The sequence below is a fragment of the Oryctolagus cuniculus genome, chromosome 3 (genome assembly GCF_964237555.1).
Source record: "Oryctolagus cuniculus chromosome 3, mOryCun1.1, whole genome shotgun sequence".
Lineage (NCBI taxonomy): Eukaryota > Metazoa > Chordata > Mammalia > Lagomorpha > Leporidae > Oryctolagus > Oryctolagus cuniculus.
In genome coordinates, this window is record NC_091434.1 from 92,935,769 (window position 1) to 92,958,994 (window position 23,226).

Genomic DNA, 23,226 nt, shown 5'->3' on the forward strand with positions numbered 1-23,226 from the left:
GTTTTTTTTTCACACTTGTATTTTTTGACACACAAAGTTATACACATTTATGGAGTACAGTGTGATATTTCAGTAAATATATACAATATGCAATATTCAGATTAGAACAATTGGCATATCCATTGCCTCAAACTTTTATTATTTCTTTGTATTAGAATTCAAAATCTTTTCTAGTTTTAAAATACACAATTGTTATTAACCATGTCCAACCACACCCCTGTGCCCATTAACCTTCCTCTCTCCATCTCCCTCTCTCATTTTTCCCAGACTCTGATAACCATTACACTACTCTGCTCCTATCAGATCAATTTTTAAAGATCTTTTAACTTTCCTTATGGTACAATTCTAACTACAAATTGTCTTGCCTTTAATTTCTCTGAAATGTCTTGATTTCACCCTCTTGTTTAAAATGTGTAATGCATTTGTTTTAACAACACAGCAGAATTGAAAGAAGGACTCCTCATTTCACAAACTCCTTTTTCTCTCGGTTATATGGCCATACATAACTTTGATTTCTCAACTGTTTCTCTGCCTTCTCCTTCACATTCTTCTTTGAAAATTTCTCCATGTTAGCCAGGCCTCAAAATCTTGTCATTTCTTGCCACTGTTACATTTTTGCCACCTTCTTACTTTTTTTAAAAAAAAGTAACATATTCACTAGATATAGAATAGTAAAGAAGTTTCAACACTGTCTCTCCACTTTCAAAATGTCATTTTATTGTCTTTTGGTCTCTACTGTCTTTGATGGAATGTCTCATCATCACAAAAATCATTATTCTCTAGGTAATATGATGTTATTCTTTGGTTACGTTAAAGATTTTCACTTAATCTTTGGATATTAGCAGACTGACCATATGTCTGGGTATGGTTCTCTATTTTTTTAAAATATTTTCTACTTAGGTATTACTTGGTTTCTTGAATGTTTAATTTGATGTTTTTCATCAAATTTAAGAAATTTAGATCACCACTTCTTACATTTTTTCTGCCACTCTTCTTCTTCCTTCTCTTTGAACTCCAATTTCATATATATTATACCATTTGCTTTTTTCTAGAAAGCCCCAGGGCTCTGTTTATGCTTTGCTAATCTTTCATGTGTGTGTCCTCTAGACTGAATACTTTATATTGATCCATTTTCAATTTCACTGACTTTGCTGTGTTATCTCCAAAATGCTATTAAGTATACGTAGTGAATTCTTCACTTCAGTTGATATAATTTTTAGTTCTAGATTTTAAAAAATATGTAAGTATAGAAGGGGATGTGAAGTCTGTAAGAGTGGGGAAATGGGATCTAGTGAAAAAGAGAGATTTGTCCTTAGTAAGTCTACAATGAAAGGGAGAAGTGCGGGCAGGTGTAGATGTAGATCAGTTTTTAGGTTCTGTCATAGGGAGATTAAAGAAATCTGTTCAATATCATCTGATCTCTCAGTAAAATGTGAAACATATTGTCAACTGAGAGTAGGTTTGGAAACTAAAAGGAGGCTTAAGGGAGCAAAAGAAAGTGAGTTTCTTTACTAGAGAAATAAGCAGAGATTATTCGATGTTCTTACATGAAAACTGTTTTCATGAGTTTCTCGCAGTATTGGGCTGCATGAGTGGAGTTAACTGACAGTTTTGTCAAATAATTGTGATAAGAGAAAGAATGGCAAAGCTTGTAAACAAACTTCATACCCAGTAAATGATGAATTTAAAGATAGGGTAGGGAGTTGGCACTGTGGCGCAGTGTGTTAAGCCACTGTCTGCAGCACTGGCATCTCATATGGGTGCTGATTCCAGTTCCAGGTGCTTCACTTCTGGTCTGGCTCCCTGTTAATGTGCCTGGGAAAGCAGTGGAAGATGGCTCAAGTGCTTGGGCCCCTGCACCCATGTGGGAGACCCAGATGAAGCTCGAAGCTCCTAGCTCCCGGCTTCGGCCTGGCCTGGCCTTGGTCATTGCAGCCACTGGGGAGTGAACCAAGAGATGGAAGAACTACCCGCTCTCCCTCTTACTATAATTCTGACTTTTAAATAAATAAATAAATCTTAATTTAAAAAATAGATACAAAGGAAAAAGAAGGCAGAAAGAAGCTGACCACTTGCGAGAAAGTGCGAACTGAAATGAAGGCCATCATGAGTCTGAAGACTTGTGGCAATGACAGTAGATGCACCAGTGAAGCTTCTGTAAACTTGAAAATGTTCAAAGGATATGATGCTTAAAATTGAGAGTTCTTATTTGGCAAATTTTCTAGCAAAGAAGGATTTACACCCTAAATATGGGATGAGTTTGTGATGAGATGGTAAAGGAGCTTAGGTGTTAGAAGGCCAAATAGATCACAGGGCTCAAGGGGGAGAGAAAGGTATACAGGGTACACAGTAAGGAGAGGTAGGAGAGAAATTAAAAGATATGCCAACTAGTATATAGAAAAGAATCCAAGTGAAGGTGGATACCTAGGAAAGAGGGTGAGACTTTCGAAAGGACCTGAAAAAACAGGGGTGAAACATGAAAGAGTAAGTTTTGAAGGTCTCTTACAAGGTGAGAATTTAGTTCTAGAGTTATAGAGCTGAATATTTAGCTACTTATTCCTCAAAGCATTCTGGCAGCAAAATGATTTGTGAAAACTATGTGCAATTCTTCTGAAGGTCTCTGACATAGGCTTAGGTAGGCTGATGATAAACTCCACTTCAGTGGCAATATCTAATCTGCCAGATGCCTTTTCGTAAAACTCTGCCATATATCTATTTACCTTTGAGGTTCTCCAAAAATCCCAAACCAGGTCAACCTAATAACTTTCATGAAAGTACAGGTGGAGTTTTTCTTGACTTAAAGGGGAAATTAGTCTTAGTACTATTTTTTTTTCAATCAAAATGGACCTGAGTTTTCATGAACAAAGTAAAAGCATGAACTCAGAGGCTCTTTGGCAGTGGGATTACCACACCTAAATTTGGTTTATAAATATAGTCTGTAAAAATTTTGTTTTCTTCCTATTTCAGACCAAATACAATGATGCTGAATAGGAGCTCAATTTCAGCACGTCCAGCACAGTTCCCCAAGATAGCCCCTTTCATGTTTGCAATCTAAACAGCAAATTATAGCACGGTTTTTTAAAGAAAAATTCCTTCATTGAAAAAAGCTAATAAGATGATCAGTTCATACACATTTGTCCAAAAGGACCTCTGAAGGCAAAACCTATCATATAAAACATTTATAGTATGATAGGTACCTACCCATAAACTCTGACTTTTAAAATATGCACTTTGATATCTGTATTCTTTCTGTGTTCGTTGCTACTGTTAGTGTAGGATCTGTGTATACAAAGACCAAAAAAACCTTGCTTATGTCCTCAACATCTGACAAATGACAGGTACTCAAGAAGGAGTTAGTTGTTCAGGGAGTTGATGTAGAGAGGCAAAAAAAGACAACCAATATCATCTGACAGGGAAACTGAAGCTGTGATTCCTTGATCCCAGGATCTATGACAGAATAATGCTGCATCTCTGTTCTGTTTCCCATGAATAGGAAGAGTTAATATGATTCTAAGATCAATCAAAGGGTCAAACTTACTCTTTAAGTGACATTTTTAATGGCAGTGCCCCCCAGAAAAAGTTTTAAAGCTTCTGTTCAGAAAAAAAAATGAAGAGGATCCATTGACTCACCAAAGTATGAAAATCAGTTGACTAGATGTAAAGATCGTAGAAGTTCTTGAGCATTCCTAGAATCATGCAGGCATGCGACAGTTGACCTCTACTGACACTAAACTGAACATAGTTTATCATGACATCCCATAGGGATTCACTCTAGGGCAACAAACAGGAATGCTGCAGCTGGCACTATTTCTAGTTCAGTCTCCTCATAGCTGTTATTTTGTGAGGCCGCAAATATTAAGTATTTTTCCAGTTATTTCAATTGAAAACAAAAAAGGACAAATTGTATCCTAGCTCAAGAAAGTGGGGTAAGTTAGTATATAAATATGCAATTTAAAATGTAAAAAAAAAAGTGAATTGGCACATTTAATAACTAATCACTATACCAGAATCTTTTTTTTTTTATTTAATGAGCATAAATTTCCAAAGTACAGTTTATGGACCACAATAGCCTCCTCCCCCCCCCGCTCCGTGTCTTCCCTCCCATCCACAACGCTCCCCTCTCCCACTCCCTCTCCCCTTCCCCTTCACATCACGATTAATTTTCAATTATCTTTATATACAGAAGATCAATTTAGCGTATGTTAAGTAAAGATTTCCACATTTTGCTCCCACACAGAAACACAAAGTGTAAAATACTATTTGAGTACTAGTTATAGCATTGATTAAACACCTAAGAGTAATTGTGTATTAATTACAGAGCTCAACCAATAGTTTTAAGTAGAATATAAAATGCATCTTTTGTATTGTTGTGGCTTCCCCCCAACCTCCCTCCCTCCCGTGGCCCTCCCCTCACCCACTTCCTCTCCCATCCCGCCCTTCATCATGTTTCATTTTCAATTACCTTCATATACTGAAGATCAATTTAGTATATACTAAGCAGGGATTTCAACAGGTTGCACTCACACAACCGAACCAGGACTATACCAGAATCTTAAAGGAAAACATAACAAATTCTGCCTCCATAAGTGATACATCTGCTCTATCCAAATAGTAGAAGCTATTAAACACTCCCTGGTCTTACCACATACTTTTGGTTGCTGAGCTCCTCCCTGCATGGCCATAGTACTTTGTATTGGTTTATGAATTTCCTGAGGGATCATTAAGATTTTTTCACATATGTGAATTCAATTTTTTCTCATTAAAGATTTACAAAGGGATGTACTTTTTCCTTTTCTTTCTCTTTCTTCTGTGTCTCTGCAGCACAACTCATATGTCTGTATCCACATTTACCACATCTCCAGCCTCATTCTTGCCTCCTGGGTTCTCTCATAGTCTTGAAATTTTACTGGATGAAAGAGAAAAGCATTCTATGCAGGAGGGACAGCAAAAGTTGATCTTGGAGAACAGGCAGGAGTTGACATCAGCATTCCTCTTTTTCAGTGCATCCCTATGAGCTACAGAGCCATGTGAGGAGACTGTGGTTTACCTCAAAAGAGATGTATTTCACCTGAGGCAGTGAAAGAGTGTCAAGCCCAGGGGCTGGAGGGTCAGGTGCCACATCAGATCTTGGTGGCTGGGACATGAAAACAGAAGGGGAAGGACTCATTCTAGACATAGTCTATGGCCAAAGCTGGTACACGGTCTATCTGTCTGCCATGACACCAAAGGAATACCTGGAGAAATGTGTGCATGTAGGACCTAAAAGAGGGCTGGCATTGTGATACAGCAGGTTAAGCCACAGCTTGCAATGCTGGATCCCATATCAGAACACTGATTCCAATCCTGGCTGTACTGCTTTCAGTCCAGCTCACTGTTCATGTCCTGGGAAAGCAATAGCAGGTGTTCTAAGTACTTGTGCCCCTGCTACCCATGTAGGAGACCCAGAAGGGATTCCAGGTCCTGATTTCAGCCTAGCCCAATCCCAGTTCTTATGATCATTTGGGGAGTGAACAAATGAATGGAAGATCAATCTCTCTCTCTTGCTTACTTGCTCTCGCTCTCACTCTAGCTTTCAAAGAGAATAAAATAAAATCTAAAAACAAAATAAGACATAAAAAAGCTGATAGCTTTGGGATTCCAGTTCTATGAAGGCTTGGAATGACTTTAAATGAGCAAAATGGTTGAAGATAAACATTTGATCCCCAACCCAGGACAGTGAATTTTGATCGGTGGTTCTAGATCACTAAAAACATTTCCTTTCATTGGCTTAGATCACCCCAAGCTGCCAAGTGCCTGAGCTTTAGTGCTGTGCACTGTACCACGTCACTTCACAGCTTCCAACCATGGGATGACATGCACCTCATAGTTGCATGAAGGCAGCAACTACCAACAACGTAAGATGATTGTTGGCAGACTGAGCAGATTTCAGTCAAAAGACAATAATGAAATTAGGCCTAAATTGTGAAATGGAGTGAACACTATCCAAGTTCCTGTAGAAATACTTAGGAGGAGAACATCAGTAGTTGAAGAATGATGCTGTGTAAGACAGAGCAGGACTCTAAATTTAATGTGAATATTTAAAGTAATGCAGTGTTGCTCTATGATCTGAGTTGAAGTGGGGACTGCCACCCTATATCCCCAAGACCAACCTAGAGATCGTATGCAGACAATTCCTGAATGCACTGATACTCCTAGCATCTCTCTCTTGATGGAGCCACAGTTAGATTGTTTTCTCAGTGCACAGGGCAGCAGTCCAGAAGGAAGAGAAATAAACACCAAGAAGCGACCTCTAGCCAATTAGGGTTGGGAATTAGTGAATTATCAACCTCCTTGCTCCTCATGTGGACAGTGCTAGGCTGCAATCCCTTCTCTGAGAAGGCTCCCATTACCCACAGTGATCACTTACTCATTCCTTAATGCTTTTCCTCCCTTCCCTGTTTTGTTTTCCTACTCCCGCATAGTGCTTCCTTGGTCTAGTTCTTTTTCTGTCAATGAGAAAGAGAAAAAGTTAAAAAAAAAAAAACACCTTATTACCAAATCCTAGTCTCAGGCTCTGCTTTTAGGGGAACAAAATTTAAAAAGATATAGTCAGTTTAGAGGGCCAGAATCTATTTAATATCTTTGATCTGGCTTATCACTACACTCAGCTCTTTGGAGAAAGAGTTTTTGTATAAGCTGCACCTGTCACATCTTGACACTGATCTAGTCTTCAACTGTCTGCTGAATAAATGAATGAATGACCTGAAAATGCCTATTTAAGCTGCTACACTTACCATCTTACATAACATGCTCGGTGTATTGGGTAAAAGCAAACTAGTGAGAACTCTACCTACTTCTTCAAAACATACCCATTTGGCTTTTAGTATAATGTAAAACTAAGATGACATCACAGTCTATGCCTTACAAAATGTCATTGAGAGTTTTTCTAACACACATATGCATGCTCATTCATGCACACACACACACATGCACGACTTCTCCCAGGGCGATTCAAGGTACTACCAGTACTGCATATACCATGATACATCATAGTTAATGTCAAAAGTCTATTTTTTTCCTATGTAAAAACATTCAGCAAAACCCCATCCAGACTGGTGAAACACATTTATGGAAAGAATTGATTAGTTACTGTTAAGAGTAGGGAAATACCAGAGAGCCTTTTTTTTTTTTTTTTTTTTTTTTTTTTTTTTGATAGGCAGAGTGGACAGTGAGAGAGACAGAGAGAAAGGTCTTCCTTTGCCGTTGGGTCACCCTTCAATGGCCGCCAAGGCTGGCGTGCTGTGGCCGGAGCATAGCGCTGATCCGAAGCCAGGAGCCAGATGCTTATCCTGGTCTCCCATGCGGGTGCAGGACCCAAGCACTTGGGCCATGCTCCACTGCAATCCCGGGCCATAGCAGAGAGCTGGCCTGGAAGAGGGGCAACTAGGACAGAATCTGGCACCCCGACCGCGACTAGAACCCTGGGTGCCGGCGCTGCAAGGCAGAGGATTAGCCTAGTGAGCTGTGGCGCCGGCCGCAGAGAACCATTTTTTAAAGACAAGAGCTCCAAACATCTCCATCTCTTATTTCTCTCTAATTTTTATGCCTTCCTCTTTCTACTACTACCCCAAATAACTATATCTCTAATAAATCAAAGAATGACCCGCCATAAGTATACTTTTTTTAGTTTTGCTAATAGCACTTTTTATATAATCATTTTTGAGGGAAAGAGGACGCAAGGTACCATCAGGGATGGAGGTGGTCTCTTGAATGAAGTAGACATTCCTCTGCAGTGATGAAGCAGCTTCTGAGGCAAGAACAGAAGCCTAGGAGACAGGTTATTAATCAAAAATAGGGAAGAAATTTCTTCTATCTGTGCTAAGCAAAGCCGAATCCACAAAATAATATAGTGTTTAAGATGTTTGATGGATTCCCGGTGATCGGGAATTTGTGGGAGATGCCGGTAATGGGCAGTGGCACATGGGTAGAGATTACCCAAGCAGAGCTGGGTAGTGGCACAGGGAAACAGGCCATGGGGTGATAGACCTCATAGAGTGACCCTGTGTGGCCACTTTCAATGTAAGTGCTCCATTATTTTGCACTCTACCTCCTCTCCAAGATGACTTAACTTTCAGTGAAGTTTCTTTAAATCTTGCAGAGTGATCTTAACTAGGGAGAGATCATTAATGTAGAGGAATGGCATGCTGTTTTCTAAGTCCCAAGAGGTGTGAAGAGGAGCAAGCACTAATAGAACAGATTACAGGAGGGAGAGAGAGCAAAAAGAAGTAGAAATGGAAAGAGTTGTGATACAAATCAGAATTCCAAGGGAGTTTTTGGAAATGCTGGAATCACTGTTTTGTCATTGGTCCCCAGTTTCCCTCAAAGTAGATGTGACTGAACACTTCTATAAGACCTCAGTCACATGCAGTAGGGATCCATTTATTCTGCACGAAGTTGAGGTTATCAGATTCGCCCCCCCCCCCAAAGAGAATTCCTCTAGCAGGCTAGCAGAAAGGACCACTCCCTCTCTTGAGTGTCCATTGCAAATATTGTCCATTTATCATTTCCCAACTCTTTGGCAGAAAAAAAATACCATTTATTGATTATGGTTTGGGTTCATTGCAGGGACCATGGTTAATGATTCATTCATTTTAACTGATATGATTATTTACATTAATCATTAGCATCCAAGAGCAAATTTTAAAGAATTTGAATTTTCAACCATCTACTTGAATTTCCCCTTGACTACAGCACGTGAAAAACATTATTTATCATTCTACAAACTCTCTTCTGCCATTTGAACATCAGCTTGTTGGACTTTGCCTTCTATTGAGAATCTGCTGGGTTAATCATTGAATATTAAATTCTAATTCTCCCCCACATCAATCTTTAGAGTCTCCTTCTCTACACCAGCTAAAACAAAACCTACACATAGATTATTGATATGCATTGAAAATGGAATGCTTAATGAGGCTATGTTTCTGAAAATTTGAACTTGGGGCATTTTTCTGAAAAAGCTCTTATACATTGATATTTCAAATCTCTTGACCTTCAGGAAAGAAACAATCCTGTATTCAGCCTTTGGCCTAATTCAGTTGAGTCCCAGAGCTGATATTATTTATGGAAACACAAGCGGTTGGTTGGATGAATGCCCAGGGGCCTTGGCATTGTAGGTATTTGAATAAATCAAATGATCCAGAAAACTGGTATTATGTGAGACCTCCACTTGAACTGCCACCTCCTCCATGCCCACTGGCAAATCCAAAGGGCAAGGGGGACCTTCATCTATTACAAGGAGGAGTAGAGCCAGAGAGAACAAGGGAACCTAGCAGGGCATGCCCAGCATTTATTGATATGAGGACCATGTAATATCTCAGAAGAGGGCAAAAAAAGTCCACGCCCCCAGAAATAAAAAATGCTGCTTAGATTGAATCTGATGCAAATTTGGCTTCTAGACTTCAGGTTGCTCTTCAGTATCTTGCTCTGAGGCTCCACTGAATCATAGTTGCATTTTTAATCACATTTTAGTTTTTATTATTTCTATAATTTTACTAAACACATCTACCCCTGTGACTTGTCTTTCAAAAATCTGGTTATTCCACAATCTCAAATACTTCTCAGAAATTTGCTTCCAGGAAACATAAATCCTACTTGAAAATATTAAAGAAACGAAAGCCTGCTGTCTAAAAATTAATGATAAAGAAAAAAACTAATTGAATATTGACCAAATAAAAGCTATCTTGTTTATTCCTTACTTTAATATTCTTTCTTAAAGGGAATTTAAGCAATCTAGCTTTTGTTCTATTAGACAGATCTTCCAGCAAGATCAGCAGGAAATTGGAAATGCTGCATTAGGATATTCAGAGCATAATTCTTTAAAGCTGGAACCACATCTGTTTGCTGGTTCAATATGGATGCTGCTGGTTCACTGGAGGGACCAATGAATGTTATATCGATGATCACAACAGCAAATGTGTAGTGTGAAGCTGCTGGAATGCATTTGAAATGGACTTGATCTGCTTAAGAGTGAATTAGATGATACACACATAAATAACCTCACATGTTGCAATTTCCTGTATCACTCAGGGTAACCCTGGTCTTATAGCTTCTTTCTCTGCTTCATAACTAGGTGTTAATTTGAAAACTAAGAGCAACCAGCAAAAGGGTCAGCCCTAAACCACAAGCAAGTATCTTATCACCTCTCTAACCTCTTTTGTGCCTCTGTGGATTTCATCTTGACATAAATGTAGCCCCATTGTCCAGAACTTTGGAACAAAGAATGTTTTCTGCCAACAGTTTCAAGCCATTGAAAATGTGATAGCTGGCAAGCCATGGTCTTGTTAATTGAAATTCTAATGCTGGTAGCATAAATTTTACATTGGGGAAGTTTGGGTATGGAAGTGAAAAGAGAGACGGAGACAGAAAGATGTCCCCTTGTTGCCATGCTTGGGTTTTAAAGACCCTCAAAGGGGTGTCCCCATACAACATTTGGGATTTGGCCACAGTGCTCAGGCCACCTTGGCCACTTTTAAAGGAATTTGTCCTCCAACCTGCCGTGCACAGGGGGAGAGCCAAGGATCCAAGCTCTTCCACCTGTGAGCCAGGCTACCATTCCCACTAGGGGACCACAGTTCCCTGGAACAGGGTAACCAATCTCTTGGCTGCCTGTGTAGAAATATGAAAGTACTGAGCAAATCAAATTCTGCAGTAGGAACAAATGTCTCATAAGACAAAGAAATGACAGGAATCTAGAGTGCCAGTCAGGAGGGACTCAAAAAACTGAGTGAGCAGAAGTACACCACAGAGGGTTTAGGGAGCTGGTTCCTATGAAGAAAGATAAAAGGAGATGATACCAAAACGAAACACACTTGGAAAGTCATGTTAAACATGTTCCAGTAGAGCGAGAAGCCAAGCTTTTGTGTTTATAAAGGTCTTGAGTCCTTTACTTTCAGCTTCAGAGAGAATTGGCTAAAATGGGTTCTGCTCCACCTCAGAGGCCTGGTTCCTATACCACCTTGTAGCTGTGAGAATCTTTTTTCCACTTAGGAAAACTAAAACGTGGATAAGTTGGGCTGATGTGTTCTGGTGGACATATTACAGTCTCCTTAGGTGACAAGCATCAAGGACAGTGTAGAAACACTTGAGATGAATTTGCTTTTAACTGTCAGGTGTAATAGAACTGTTACCCATCATCATGTTGAGATGCAGGGAAAAGAAAGATAATTAAACCCAGCCTTTCAAATAAGCATCATTGCATAGGTTACAAAACACTGCAGTGTTGCCAAACTTTGTGAAATCAATTTCTATTTTGTTGCAGTTTGTGTCATGCAGAGATTGCTGAAACCAACAAAATGAAAAGCATTAATAATTGCTATTAATAGCTTATATAAATTAATTTGCTTATTTTCCTAAAATAAAATTAGCCAAACACTTCATTAAAGAGAAGCCCTGCAAATTAGATAATATAAAGCATATACTTCCTATTGTTTTCAAAAATGAGACTTTTCAAGTTGAAGAATTCTAACCAACTAATGAAAACGAAGTGAAATCTCTGTGAGGAAAATGAAGTCAATTTAATGGGGTGCAAGAGGAACATCTTATTGACTTCAAAACCACAGAAAATATAAAGGGTACAGCATAAAAGCTAACTCATTGGGCTTGAGATAAATGAGAATAATATGAATTCATATTTGTTTGAAGCACTTGCTGAAGAGCAAATACTTTTAAAAGTCAGTGCTTGGTTCCCCTGTGATGCCAAAGAGGTAGATGGGGAATAAATAATAGGCACAAATGAGAAATCAAATGCTGGTGAGGCTAAGTACTTTATGAAAAAATTCCATGGATTCAATTCAACTGGTTTTTATTTTGGGGCAAAGTCATGGTTTGGCTGCTGTTGGCCCTGGTACAAGGAACTGCAGCTTGGCTTGATGGGAGGTAGGAGAGAAAACAACTAAAGACTCTGTGTGCCCAATTTAGTGTTTATAATAATCTCTTGTCCCTATGCTCAGGTCATGTCCAGTTCTTCAAGGACTACATTTCAAGGTTTGAGAACTTCTAGACTCTAGACTCCTCTATCTAGTCCCCCTGCCCTCCCCCACAACACACCTGTTTATTTTTATCAAGGAATCCATCAGAGGTTAGTTTCTAACTAACCTCTACAAAGCACGAATACATCAAAAGCTGGATACAATTATAGGGTCTTAGAAACTCATCATGAAAAAGTAGGACTTTGGTTATGTGGAGCAAAACAAGGAGTGAAAAGAGCCCAGTTCTCAAATAGGTTAATGTATGAGCCATTTTGTAGTCCCATCTTATAAATAATTCCCCTTCACTTTGAATGATCTATACATCATCCATCCATCTTCCACCCAGGAAAACAGTTAAGTAGTAAAAGACAATCTCGGCCGGCGCCATGGCTCACTAGGCTAATCTTCCACCTTGCGGCGCCAGCACACCGGGTTCTAGTCCCAGTTGGGGCGCCGGATTCTGTCCCGGTTGTCCCTCTTCCAGGCCAGCTCTCTGCTGTGGCTAGGGAGTGCAGTGGAGGATGGCCCAAGTCCTTGGGCCCTGCACCCACATGGGAGACCAGGAGAAGCACCTGGCTCCTGGCTTTGGATCAGCGCTATGTGCCAGCCGCAGTGGCCATTGGAGGGTGAACCAACGGCAAAAGGAAGACCTTTCTCTCTGTCTCTCTCTCTTTCTCACTGTCCACTCTGCCTGTCAGAAAAAAAAAAAAAAAGACAAGACAAGACAATCTCATTCAAAACCCTGGTCACATGTTTCTTTTCTGGGCCAAGTGTCTAGCATGCTAAGGCACAGGTCATTAAAACCTTGGTTGTTTACAAACTCTCAGAAGAGCTTCAGCAGCCAAAGCTCCCCAGTGGTAAGAGCCACTTGGCCAATCTTGACCCCAGATTTAGGGTCCTGCTGAACCTTAGCAGAGATTCCAAGACAGCAAGCATTACAAAGCCCTCTGCATGTGTGGTTTTCCTACTCGTCACACAAACCTCAGATTATACTTCTCCTGAAGGCACTGTGGACTTCTCTGAGAACAAGAATTAAATGCTTATTAAAATTCTGCAGGTGTTTCCTGGGAACGGCATCCCATGTACCATGGCAAAGTCCTTGCATGGTTAGCACAAACACTTATCCACCTCTGACAAGAGACATCAAACCACTTCAGGTAATTGCATTTACAGAGCAGCTGATAATGAAGCAGGGAAGATTTGGCCCTGCTACCTGCCTTGTTTAAAAAGTAGATAAGACCTAGCATTCTTTTTTCTTCCAAAACAAAGTTTTGCCTCAAACTATTTATTTGATTGTTTTCTCTCTAACCATGAACTCTGTTCCTTTGTTTGCAATATGTGCTTCATTATCTTATTTAATCATGGATTATCTTTCCACTTAATTAAACTCACTTTTCACTTTGAAAATTTGCATTAAAAAGAAAAACACAGATGTCATGTAGAATTATTCCACTAATCTATTTTATCAGTCAAATAATCACTCCTTGCCTCCAGGTAGCTAAAGATGAGACATTGCTGCAACTGTGATCAAAATCTTTCTCCTGTCTTCCCTTAAATTCCTGAATTTTGAAAGTTAGTTAAGCATAAAAGTGCCAGACCCTGAATATAACTAAGAAAACAGCTTCCTAATCAGTGTCAGAGTTACCATTAATTACAAAAAAAGAACCCATCAAAAGAAAGGCAAATTTATCTAAGTTAGACAGAATACTGTATATTTCTTTAGTTTACTTTTCAATTTAGTTTTATCTTCATTTTCCTTTGTTAGGTAAGATGCAGGTAGATTTTCCTTGAGGATCTGTCCATATCTCCAACAATTAAAGATATTTTTGGTGCATAAATGAATTTTAGTGTAAATCCATGGGCTAAACTAAGGACAAACACTTAACATTCAGAACTCATTTCTGACTCAAGATCGATTTCATAAAAATCTAGAAATAATTAAAAATACAGTGGCTGACTTCTTCAAAGGGTTCTTCGGAGGACATTTAAAAAGAGGAAACAAGAAGGCAATCGTTAGAAAACATGGCGTTTTTTTAGGGAGATTACTGATGCCATAAACAAGAGTGTCAAATTGTTAAGTCAACAACAGGAGTCACTGTGTATTTACTTCTCATGTGGGATCTGTCCTTAGTGTGTTGTCCAATGTGAAGTAATGCTATAACTAGTACTAAAACAGTATTTTACACTTTGTGTTTCTGTGTGGGTGCAAACTGATGAAATCTTTACTTAATATATACTGAATTGATCTTCTGTATATAAAGATAATTGAAAATGAATCTTGATGTGAATGGAATGGGAAAGGGAGCAGGAGATGGGAGGGGTGTGAGTGGGAGGGAAATTATGGGGGGGGAAGCCATTGTAATCCATTAACTGTACTTTGGAAATTTATATTTACTAAATAAAAAATTAAAAATAAATAAATAAATAAATAAATAAAAAACATGGCGTTTTTGATTTGCTTTCAGGTGAGTCCTAAGGAGTGTTGGGCTTGATTGGATTAATTCTGGACACTGATGAAGAGTCAGCAACCATAGGAACAAAATCAGAGTATCTGGTGCTTCCCCCTTTTAAAGCAGTTTCTACATTCCCTGCTCAACTCACATTCATCTAGCATGTATTTATTAAATGTCCAAGATATTGCATATATTTTAATGGTCACATTTTTGCAGGTTCCCCCTCATAGCTCTCTACATTTGTAAGGTGGTGTTGGCTAAATAAAGTATGTACTATGAAACCCAGATGCTCCATGAAGAACAAGTCCTCTCATGGAATAAATTGGGAACTACTGTGTGTTCTCTCCAGCCTATGTAGATTTACAAGGTAGATTAATCAAAAAAGAGTATGGTGGGGAATGCAGTAGCCAGAGATGCATCTTTCTAGCCAGCTGTGTGCTCTGGGCAAATCTGCACAGCACGGGAAGACCCAGTCCTCTCAAGTCTGACATGACAGTGAAGTAGGCAGGCATACAGGTTAAAATCGATTAGCTTTGTGAGCTGGAAGACCACACCTTCATCACGCCCCTGTGTGACCTCCTGCCCCTACCTGCCCACACCTGAGTAGCCACCAGCCAATCAGGTTAATTAACCACTCCCCTTTGAGAGTGGATTAAAAGCCTAGGACTCTCTTATTTTCCTTGGCTTCTTGCCAGAAGGGGGCTGGTTGTAGCCCTGAGCCTTCAGGGCGCATGGCCTTTGGGCCACCAGCCCTAGACTTCCTGGCCTAGATGCTCCTCCACGTGGCTGGTTCCTGGGTATGAACCCAGATTTACCTCTCTCTCTCTCTCAGATAAGGCTCTCACTTTCCTATGCATCTTTCACACCGAATAAAAGCTTAAAATGTACCATGCTGCTTCATTTATTTATGCAGGCATTTAGAATTCTTCTCTAAATATTAGGCAAGAACCCTCTCAGGATTATTAATATTGGAGATTTATTAATAAGCATATGGTGATATGTGGCACCCCAGATGGCACTTCTGGGGAACTTTCAGGGGCCACATTTTTGTATATATTTTAGGGGGTCATTTCTGATTTCAACAGCATTACCTCCCCACACTGCTCACACTGAGGCATCTGTAGAAGGTATTGCTAGCTGCCCATTCAGGTCCATTTCTTCCTACCTCCTTTCTAATTTTGATGTGTTCAGACACCTGTCTGACCTGCACCACACATGCCTCAGGGGGCACTGACCTGCCTTTAGGAAACCACATCTTTTTGCTTGCAATTTGCACAGAGCCTGGGTAAAGACATTTCTTTGAGAGCTTCCAGCAGCATCCCCCCAGATATTGAGTGAGAATGAAGGAGTTGAGAGCCCAAAAATCAAAACAAAACAAAACAAAAAACCCAGCAGAATCACTGTATTAAGTCCACCTTGAAACCTACTCTCCCTCTGGACTTCCAGTTACCTGCCAAGAAATTTACTTATGACAATTTGATTGGGGCTGTTAGAGTTGAGCTCACTCAATGGGTACAGCACTGTATATATAAAAAAAAATACCTTCCTGTCTGGTCTTTGAAAACTCTTGCAGAACCTATCTCCAGACCCTGCTCGCTCCATGTTGTCAGTCCTCCTCTGAGGACTTGCACTGGGCCTGGTGCTGAGTTTGTGCTCAGCCCTGTAACAGGCTTAGCTTGTCCTTTGCCTTGCATTACTTCTTTCTGCCTTGGCTATGACTCTCAGGGACTACATTGACGCTCAGATACCTGGAAATCCTGCTTGCTTGGAAGCAGACTCAGGCTTCCTGCCCAGGGCTCCCACTTGTCCCCAAATCCCTTGACCATTCTTGATGTAGCATCCCTTCCAGGTGCTCTCCAGGTATCCCCAGCCCCTTAGATGGAATCAACTTTCATGTACTTAAAAAGTCCTTATGTGGAGGTTTGGAAAACGTATGATGTTCTCAGCATAGAACTCCACAGCTTGTGCTGAGACGTTGGCCTTAAGATGCCTTAATGATGCCCTAAGACTACTAGTGTTAGAATCACTAAGATCAAAATTAGATGCGTGTTGGGCCGGTGCTGTGGCTCACTAGGCTAATCCTCTACCTGTGGTGCCGGCACCCCGGGTTCTAGTCCCGGTTGGGGCGCCGGATTCTATCCTGGTTGCCCTTCTTCCAGTCCAGCTCTCTGCTGTGGCCCGGGAGGGTAGTGAAGGATGGCCCAGGTCCTTGGGCCCTGCACCCGCATGGGAGACCAGGAGGAAGCACTTGGTTTCTGGTTTCTGGTTTCAGATCGGCGCAGTGCGCCATCCGCAACACACTGGCCGTAGCAGCCACTTGGGGGTGAACCAACAGAAAAAGGAAGCCCTTTCTCTCTCTCTCTCTCTCTCTCTCATTGTCTAACTCTGCCTGTCAAAAATAAAAATCAGATGCTTGTTAAAAAATGCAGATTCTCAGAAGCACTGGGAGTATTCCTGCAGCTGAACTGGAGAGGCCCTATTTTTACCAGACCAAACTATGGTTATCTCACTCTCTGAATCAGCACAAAGACAGCTCAGCCTCCAGGCTTAGCTTCTAATGATATATAGGCCAAGGCAATGACAGAGGGAGGCTGGGAAGGAGAGAGAATTATGAAGAAGGGAGAGTAGGAGGTGGGATAGAAAGGTGCTGAATGATTTTGGATGTACAGCAGTGGAACTGTACATAAAGGCACCCTCAAGTGGCCACGGGCATTTGTTTTTGTAGTTCCTTCACTTTCACCTTTGCACATCCACTAGTTTTTGTCTTCTGGCATGATTTGTACCCAGCCATACCCGGCATCACAATGTAACCTTCTACAAATCACACAGTTGACAACAGCAAGGCAAAAATATAATGTCCAAGAGCCAAAGGTCAGAGCATACTTTTGTTAGCTGGCAACTTACATGTCACAAAAATTTTGCCTTGAAGTTATTTCGCAAATGTGAAATATGTTTTCAGATTCCATGCTGTATCTCTCCTTCCAAGCCTGTGTTGCTCCTCTCATGCTTTGCATGGCCTGATAAGCTCTTTCCCATTGGCCTAATAAACTTAACCCACTTTCTGTCACATGAAATATATTTTCCCCAGGGGCTGACATGACAGAATTCATGTTCTGTGGAAAATAACACCTGTGCTTGCTGATTGTCAGCTTCACTCAGAGTTGAATTTGGGAAGAGCTTACACGTAGTCAGAGCAAAAAAAGTTCTAGGAGCCATTTTCTTTCTTTCAAAAAACCATTGATTAAATCAGAATTCTAGGATGCAGACCTATTCAAAATGGACTTGTGATAGGCCTTCCTCATATTCATGGTTAATCCCCTTATCCCTTTATAAAAACAAATCTATTTATTCCCCTTCTTTCCTATCCCCCTACTCGATTTCTCATATGACATTATGTTTCTCATTTTCTTATTGACTAGGGACAAATTAGTCTGGGATTTGGGGTACATGGTCATTCCAGTTCCCTATGCAATAGACTGAAAAAAAAAATCATTCCAGGCCCTCTAATGATTGGATTTAGCTTTTGGATTTTAATTTTCAAATACCTTGACGAGAGCACAGTTTCACCTGAGTGTGCACAGGGCTCTCAGATGAGAACTCAGTGGTCATGTGTTGGAGTGTGGACCTCCGGTCAGCAACATTATCTTCCCCCTTTATTCTTTCATTTGGTGGTTTCCAAAGTGGTTGTGTATCAGAGTCACTTGAGCAGTTTGTGAAAAATGCAGCTTTTCTGGCTCACTCCAGTCATAAAGAACATCTGATTTTTGAAGTTGGGGCCCAGAAGCATAATTTTAAAAGAAAATAAATAAGGTCCCTGAGGGATTCTCAGGCAGCCACGATGGAGCATTTATTGAAGACTTGTGGGAAGCTCTTCTCTGGTCCAGTGGTCCTTGAACTTCTGCATGTATCAGAAGCACCTGGAGGCCTTGTTAGAGCACAGATGGAATTCTCAGAGTTGCTGCTTCAGTAGGTCTGAGATGAGTTTGAGAATTTGCATTTCTAACAAGATTCCAATTGATGCTGACGCTATTGGTCTAGGGACCCCACTTCGTGGAGCATGCCTCTGGTTCACATGTTTGTTACCATTAGTGTTTCTATCATGTGGCTGTAACTGGGCTTAAGAAGGATCCACTCAGGTAGGAAGTCACACACCTGGCTGAGTCCCCAACTGCCCGGGAAATATTCATATTTTAACATTCAGTTTTAGGGGTGATGGTTAGATGTCACCTCAGATCTACTGAATCAATGTTTCTAGGATTTCCTGGGAATTTGTTTAGAAGTGACCCAGAGGGGGCTAATTTTTTTCAAGGAGTTGAAACCATGTTCTTTGGTAAGCCAGACTTGTGAATCCATGAATAACTTGCTCGGCAAAGAAACATACTTGATGCCTATCTGAAGTTCAAATGTAATGAGGCATCCTCTATTTTTATTTGGAATCCCTGGTTGACTTGGCTATCTTCGACATGAGCTTAGTTCCTGGTTCTTACCATGTCCCTGTTTAAAATGCTCTAGGGAGTTGGGGTGAAAAGCAGAACTACAAAACATGAAGTGTGGGTTAGAGAAAATTAAGATGTTTCCTTGGGAAAGAAACACACACACACACACACACACACACACACATAGCAAAGGAAAATTCATTAATCTAAACAGCAGAAACAAAATAAGAAAAAAAATTTACTGTCTACTAATTTTTTTTAACCAGATACTTCATCAATTACACAGTCAAAAGAAACCCTGGGGAATAAAAAGATACCAAAAATGCTATTAAAATGTTCCAAGTGAAACCATATATAATTAATTTCAAACAAGCATAAGCTATGAAAACGCAAATACTTCAAGGTGCTGAGTGAAAGGCAGGATAAATCTCCACCAGCCTTCCAAACTTATGCTTCCAGGTGAGTCTAAGGTTGTGTCAGAGACAGGGAAATAATGATGTCTGCTCCCTCCCTGTTTTATGGGAAGCTAAAGAGCCTTAAGATGAGGCATTCCCAGTACACATCAAGGATAAGAAGTGACATAAATACAGCCTCTGACATCAACACATAACTACTAAGAGGCAGAATCAAATAAATGGAACAAACAAAACACAGGGCGTAGGAGTTTGGCACACTGGTTTATACACTAGGATGCCAGCATTTCATATGTAAATACCTGGCTTCTAGTTCCCATTCCACTTCTGATTCCAGCTCCCTACTAATGCATACTATGGGAGGCAGTAGCTCAATGACTCAAGTACCTGGGTCCCTGTCACTCACACTGGAGACCCAAATAGAATTTTTGGTTCCTGGCTTCAGCTTGGTCCAGTCATGGATGTCATGGTTATCTCGGAATGGAAGACCTGTGTCCCTCCCTCCCTTTCAAATAAATCAATTTTTTTAAAAGATGAAAAAATTCAGTGCTACAAAAGACAAAGAAAACAATGGAAGTGATGTGACAAACCATTGCCCAGATAGAGCAACCACCCCTGGCTCCACAGTTCCTTCAAAGAAAGCAGTTTTCTCCACAGGCAACCTTGACCTCATGCAGCTTAGAGGTCAGTGAATATCTTCTGTAAATGGCAAAATAGCAACGCTTTCAGCCTTTCAGCCTCTGTACACCATCATTCTGTGCTGCACCCATGCAAGCATGCCATTATAGCATGAAAGCGGACACAGCCATCACATAACAAATGGACATAGCTGTGCACTAATAAAACTTTATGTATAAAAATAGATGAAAAATCAGATGATGGAACAGATCCGGCCTGTGGACCGTAGCTGGCCAACCCATGTCACATGTGAGTCCATGGAGCTGGGACTGCATCATGAGTAGATTCTACAGAATACCCAGCATTCTAATGATGCATGATTAATTAGGGGGAAAAAGTCATTCCATGAAGTCATCATTATACATGCAAGTGAAGAGCGTATAAAAGTCAGCCCAAAGTGTGAAGGCAGGAAGTTAGGATTCTAGAAACAAGAAGATGATGCTCATTTGAAATTATGAAATTGTGTCATACAAAATGGAAACAGAAGGAGACAACTCGACAAAACATTGCAGCATGTGTTTGGGGAGGATGTTTTGGCCAACCTGACATTGAGATAGAGAGGTGAATGTTTAGGCCATAGGAGCCTTTTGGCCATTTTCCTGGACTAGGGCTCATTAAGCCGCTATGGCTAAGGGTGCGTCAGGTGATAACATGTCATCTTACCTACTCTGGGAGGTTTCCCAACTATCACAGTTCACTAGGCTTACATTTAGCATCCCCAAAATGTCCTTCCTGAAGAAGAAAAATACAAAGCCACTTTGGCGTAGAATCTCATCCTTGAAGCCAGCATATGTCATCTGTGGTGCCTGGAAACAAAACCTCAGTGACTTCCTGCATGACACTGGTAAGTGTGTTCCCTCAGGTGCCTCATGTCAATCAAGAAACACGCAGAGTACATTTTTATACTGTATAATTTAAGAGCTTTATTCCCTTCCCCCCCACATGCACACACAATTACAAACAGATTTCATATTCGTTGAGTTGGAAGTTTTCCTCCTACAGGTGCCTTTCTTACTGACTCTTCTGTCAGCAGGTTAGCTGCTTTCTCCTGGGGGCAAGGGTTAGGTTTCACAGAGACTCCAAGCTAATCGCAGAAACAAGAGAGTCTGACCCAGTAGCTTCTCAGTGAGTCCATGAGGTCAAGAAGTCCTTTCAGCGACAGGCCTGGAAGGCAGGGAAGAGTCAGGCTACTGAAACCTGTCAGAGATGCTGGCAGGATTCTCCGGCAGAACTGACAGAGACAGCCCCTGTGACCAGAAAGGCTGGAGGTCAAACAGTCCCATCCTCAATGCATGCCTCAAATGGGAGCATCTTAATGGATCACACCTCTGGCTTTCGTGTTGGGGTCCATGTGCCCTCATCACCAAGTGCAAGATCGATCTTCACTCCTCAGTTCACAACATTTTTGGTTTGTGCTTCAGAGGGCTGCTCTCTGCCTCTCCCAGGAATGACGGTCTCAGAGCAAGGGAAGCAGGAAGAGCCAGGCAAGCGCTGGCAGGTAGGGTGTGCAGGCACTGCTGCCGGACGTCCTCTGGGCGTGCATCACGGCGAAGACTGCGTTAGTGTGGTTGGTGGGCAATTCCACATTGCAGATCATTCCTTCACAGCAAGACCTACACTCCTGTTACAGACGGAAGCAGAGAAGGCAAAGTGTGGATAACGGGGAAAAGGGGCAAGGCGTTAAACAGAGAGAAATAGAATGACAGCTCTATCTGAAGACAGACAAGGAGAGTTGGTTATCCAGGCTAAGTGTCACCCACACCCCTGGCATGCTCTCTTCTCTGCCCTGTCCATGGGGAGAAAAGAGGCAAAGACCATCTTAGGTCTTTTCATCCTGTGATTTATCTGTGTCAAATCCAAGCATAATCAAGACCAACAAAAAGAAGGGAAACTTAACAGGACTACTTGATTGAGTCAACAAATCTCAAGGTTTGTAAGGGGAAAATGAAAGCTTGGAACCTTTTGGGTTAGTCATTGATTTTCTCTCTCAGTACTACTTGTTAGGGAATAATAATGGCTCTCAATTGTCTATGCTCACACCTGATTCCTATCATTTCAGCAGCAACAGTCTGGTAATTATAGCTGCTGAGTAGTGAAAAAGGATTGGGCCCTAAGAACATAAGGAATAGGGGAAACAATCTCCTATCACAATACCAATGTGTGCCTCATACAATTCCTCAGTCCGATACCCAGCCATTCATGGAGACTTCCAGGATGGCCAGGTAAGATAAAGGCATCAAGTCTAAGCATCTGTATCAGTGATTCTCAACCTGAGGTTCAGTCTGGAGTACCCTTTACCACCACAAATATAACATGGATTCTACAAAAGTGATCTGTGTAGCCAGAGCTGATACCATAGAACCATTTTCTTTGTTTATCATCTATGTCAAATTCTAAAACCTCATGCAGTGAACATACTTTCTAGTAATTCTTTCTCAAACATTTCAAGATTCCAGGCATATAAGCGAGTAAAAGTTTATTTGAAGCGATCAAATGAGAAACTTGTACAGACAAATTGATCTAAAATGTATCTACAGTTCATTGTATTGGACTGAGACTAATCTTGCAGACTCTTATGTCCTCATCTAGGCAGAGATGGCAGATGAGACAAGGTGTACTCGGTAAGAGCTGTCACTGTTTTACTCTTTCTGCCGTCCAACTTCCCTGTGCAGTGTGCTTGGGAACCCCCAGCCATTGAATGCACCATCTGAGTTGGGCTCTGGAGTGCTTCTTTGGTGGTTTGTTTCTAGACAACCAGAGCTGGCTTCAGAGCCTGAATCTAGGTTTTAGGTCTGGAGTCTGTGGATTATCATTCATTTTTAGGGACATCATATCTTGGTAAAGGACAAAAATGTTCAACTCCCTTTTGGTCTCCATCTGATCACAGTAATTAAATCTTTCCTTCAAAATATAAATATGTTCAGCACATTACTTATCCTTCCTGCCTCTTTCATAATTTATAACCTACCATCTGACACAGAAACTTTACACACGCACACTCATACATACACACATGATCCTCACCGTGTGTTCAGAATCTCGGTTGTGGCGACAGCCAACAAAGTGACATTCACTCCTGGAGGCACATTTCTTGGTGATGGAAGTACTTCTTCCATGGCTGGTGAAGTGGTGAACTGTCAAACAGTACTGTGTATCTAGGCAACAGAAAATAATGCAGAAAAAAGCAATGTCATTTTCCACATTGTTGGCAAGAGATCCCTGAACAATCTTTTAGAATAGG

The 23,226-nt window shown here is 40.9% G+C and overlaps 1 protein-coding gene across 19 annotated transcripts in view; it reads right to left on the reverse strand.

The window, feature by feature from the left end:
* Positions 1 to 20,882: 20,882 nt before the first annotated feature.
* The window catches only part of LYPD6B (LY6/PLAUR domain containing 6B), a 241,649-nt gene continuing 239,305 nt past the window's right edge, over positions 20,883 to 23,226 (reverse strand). For all 19 annotated transcript variants that reach the window (XM_008258571.4, XM_017342840.3, XM_051848710.2 and 16 more), the window contains 2 exons: positions 23,010 to 23,140; positions 20,883 to 21,606 (listed from right to left, as the gene is read on the reverse strand). In XM_008258571.4, the coding sequence (XP_008256793.2) occupies positions 21,442 to 21,606; positions 23,010 to 23,140 (296 nt within the window). In that variant the 3' untranslated portion in view covers positions 20,883 to 21,441. The remainder of the gene's footprint in view (positions 21,607 to 23,009; positions 23,141 to 23,226) is intronic.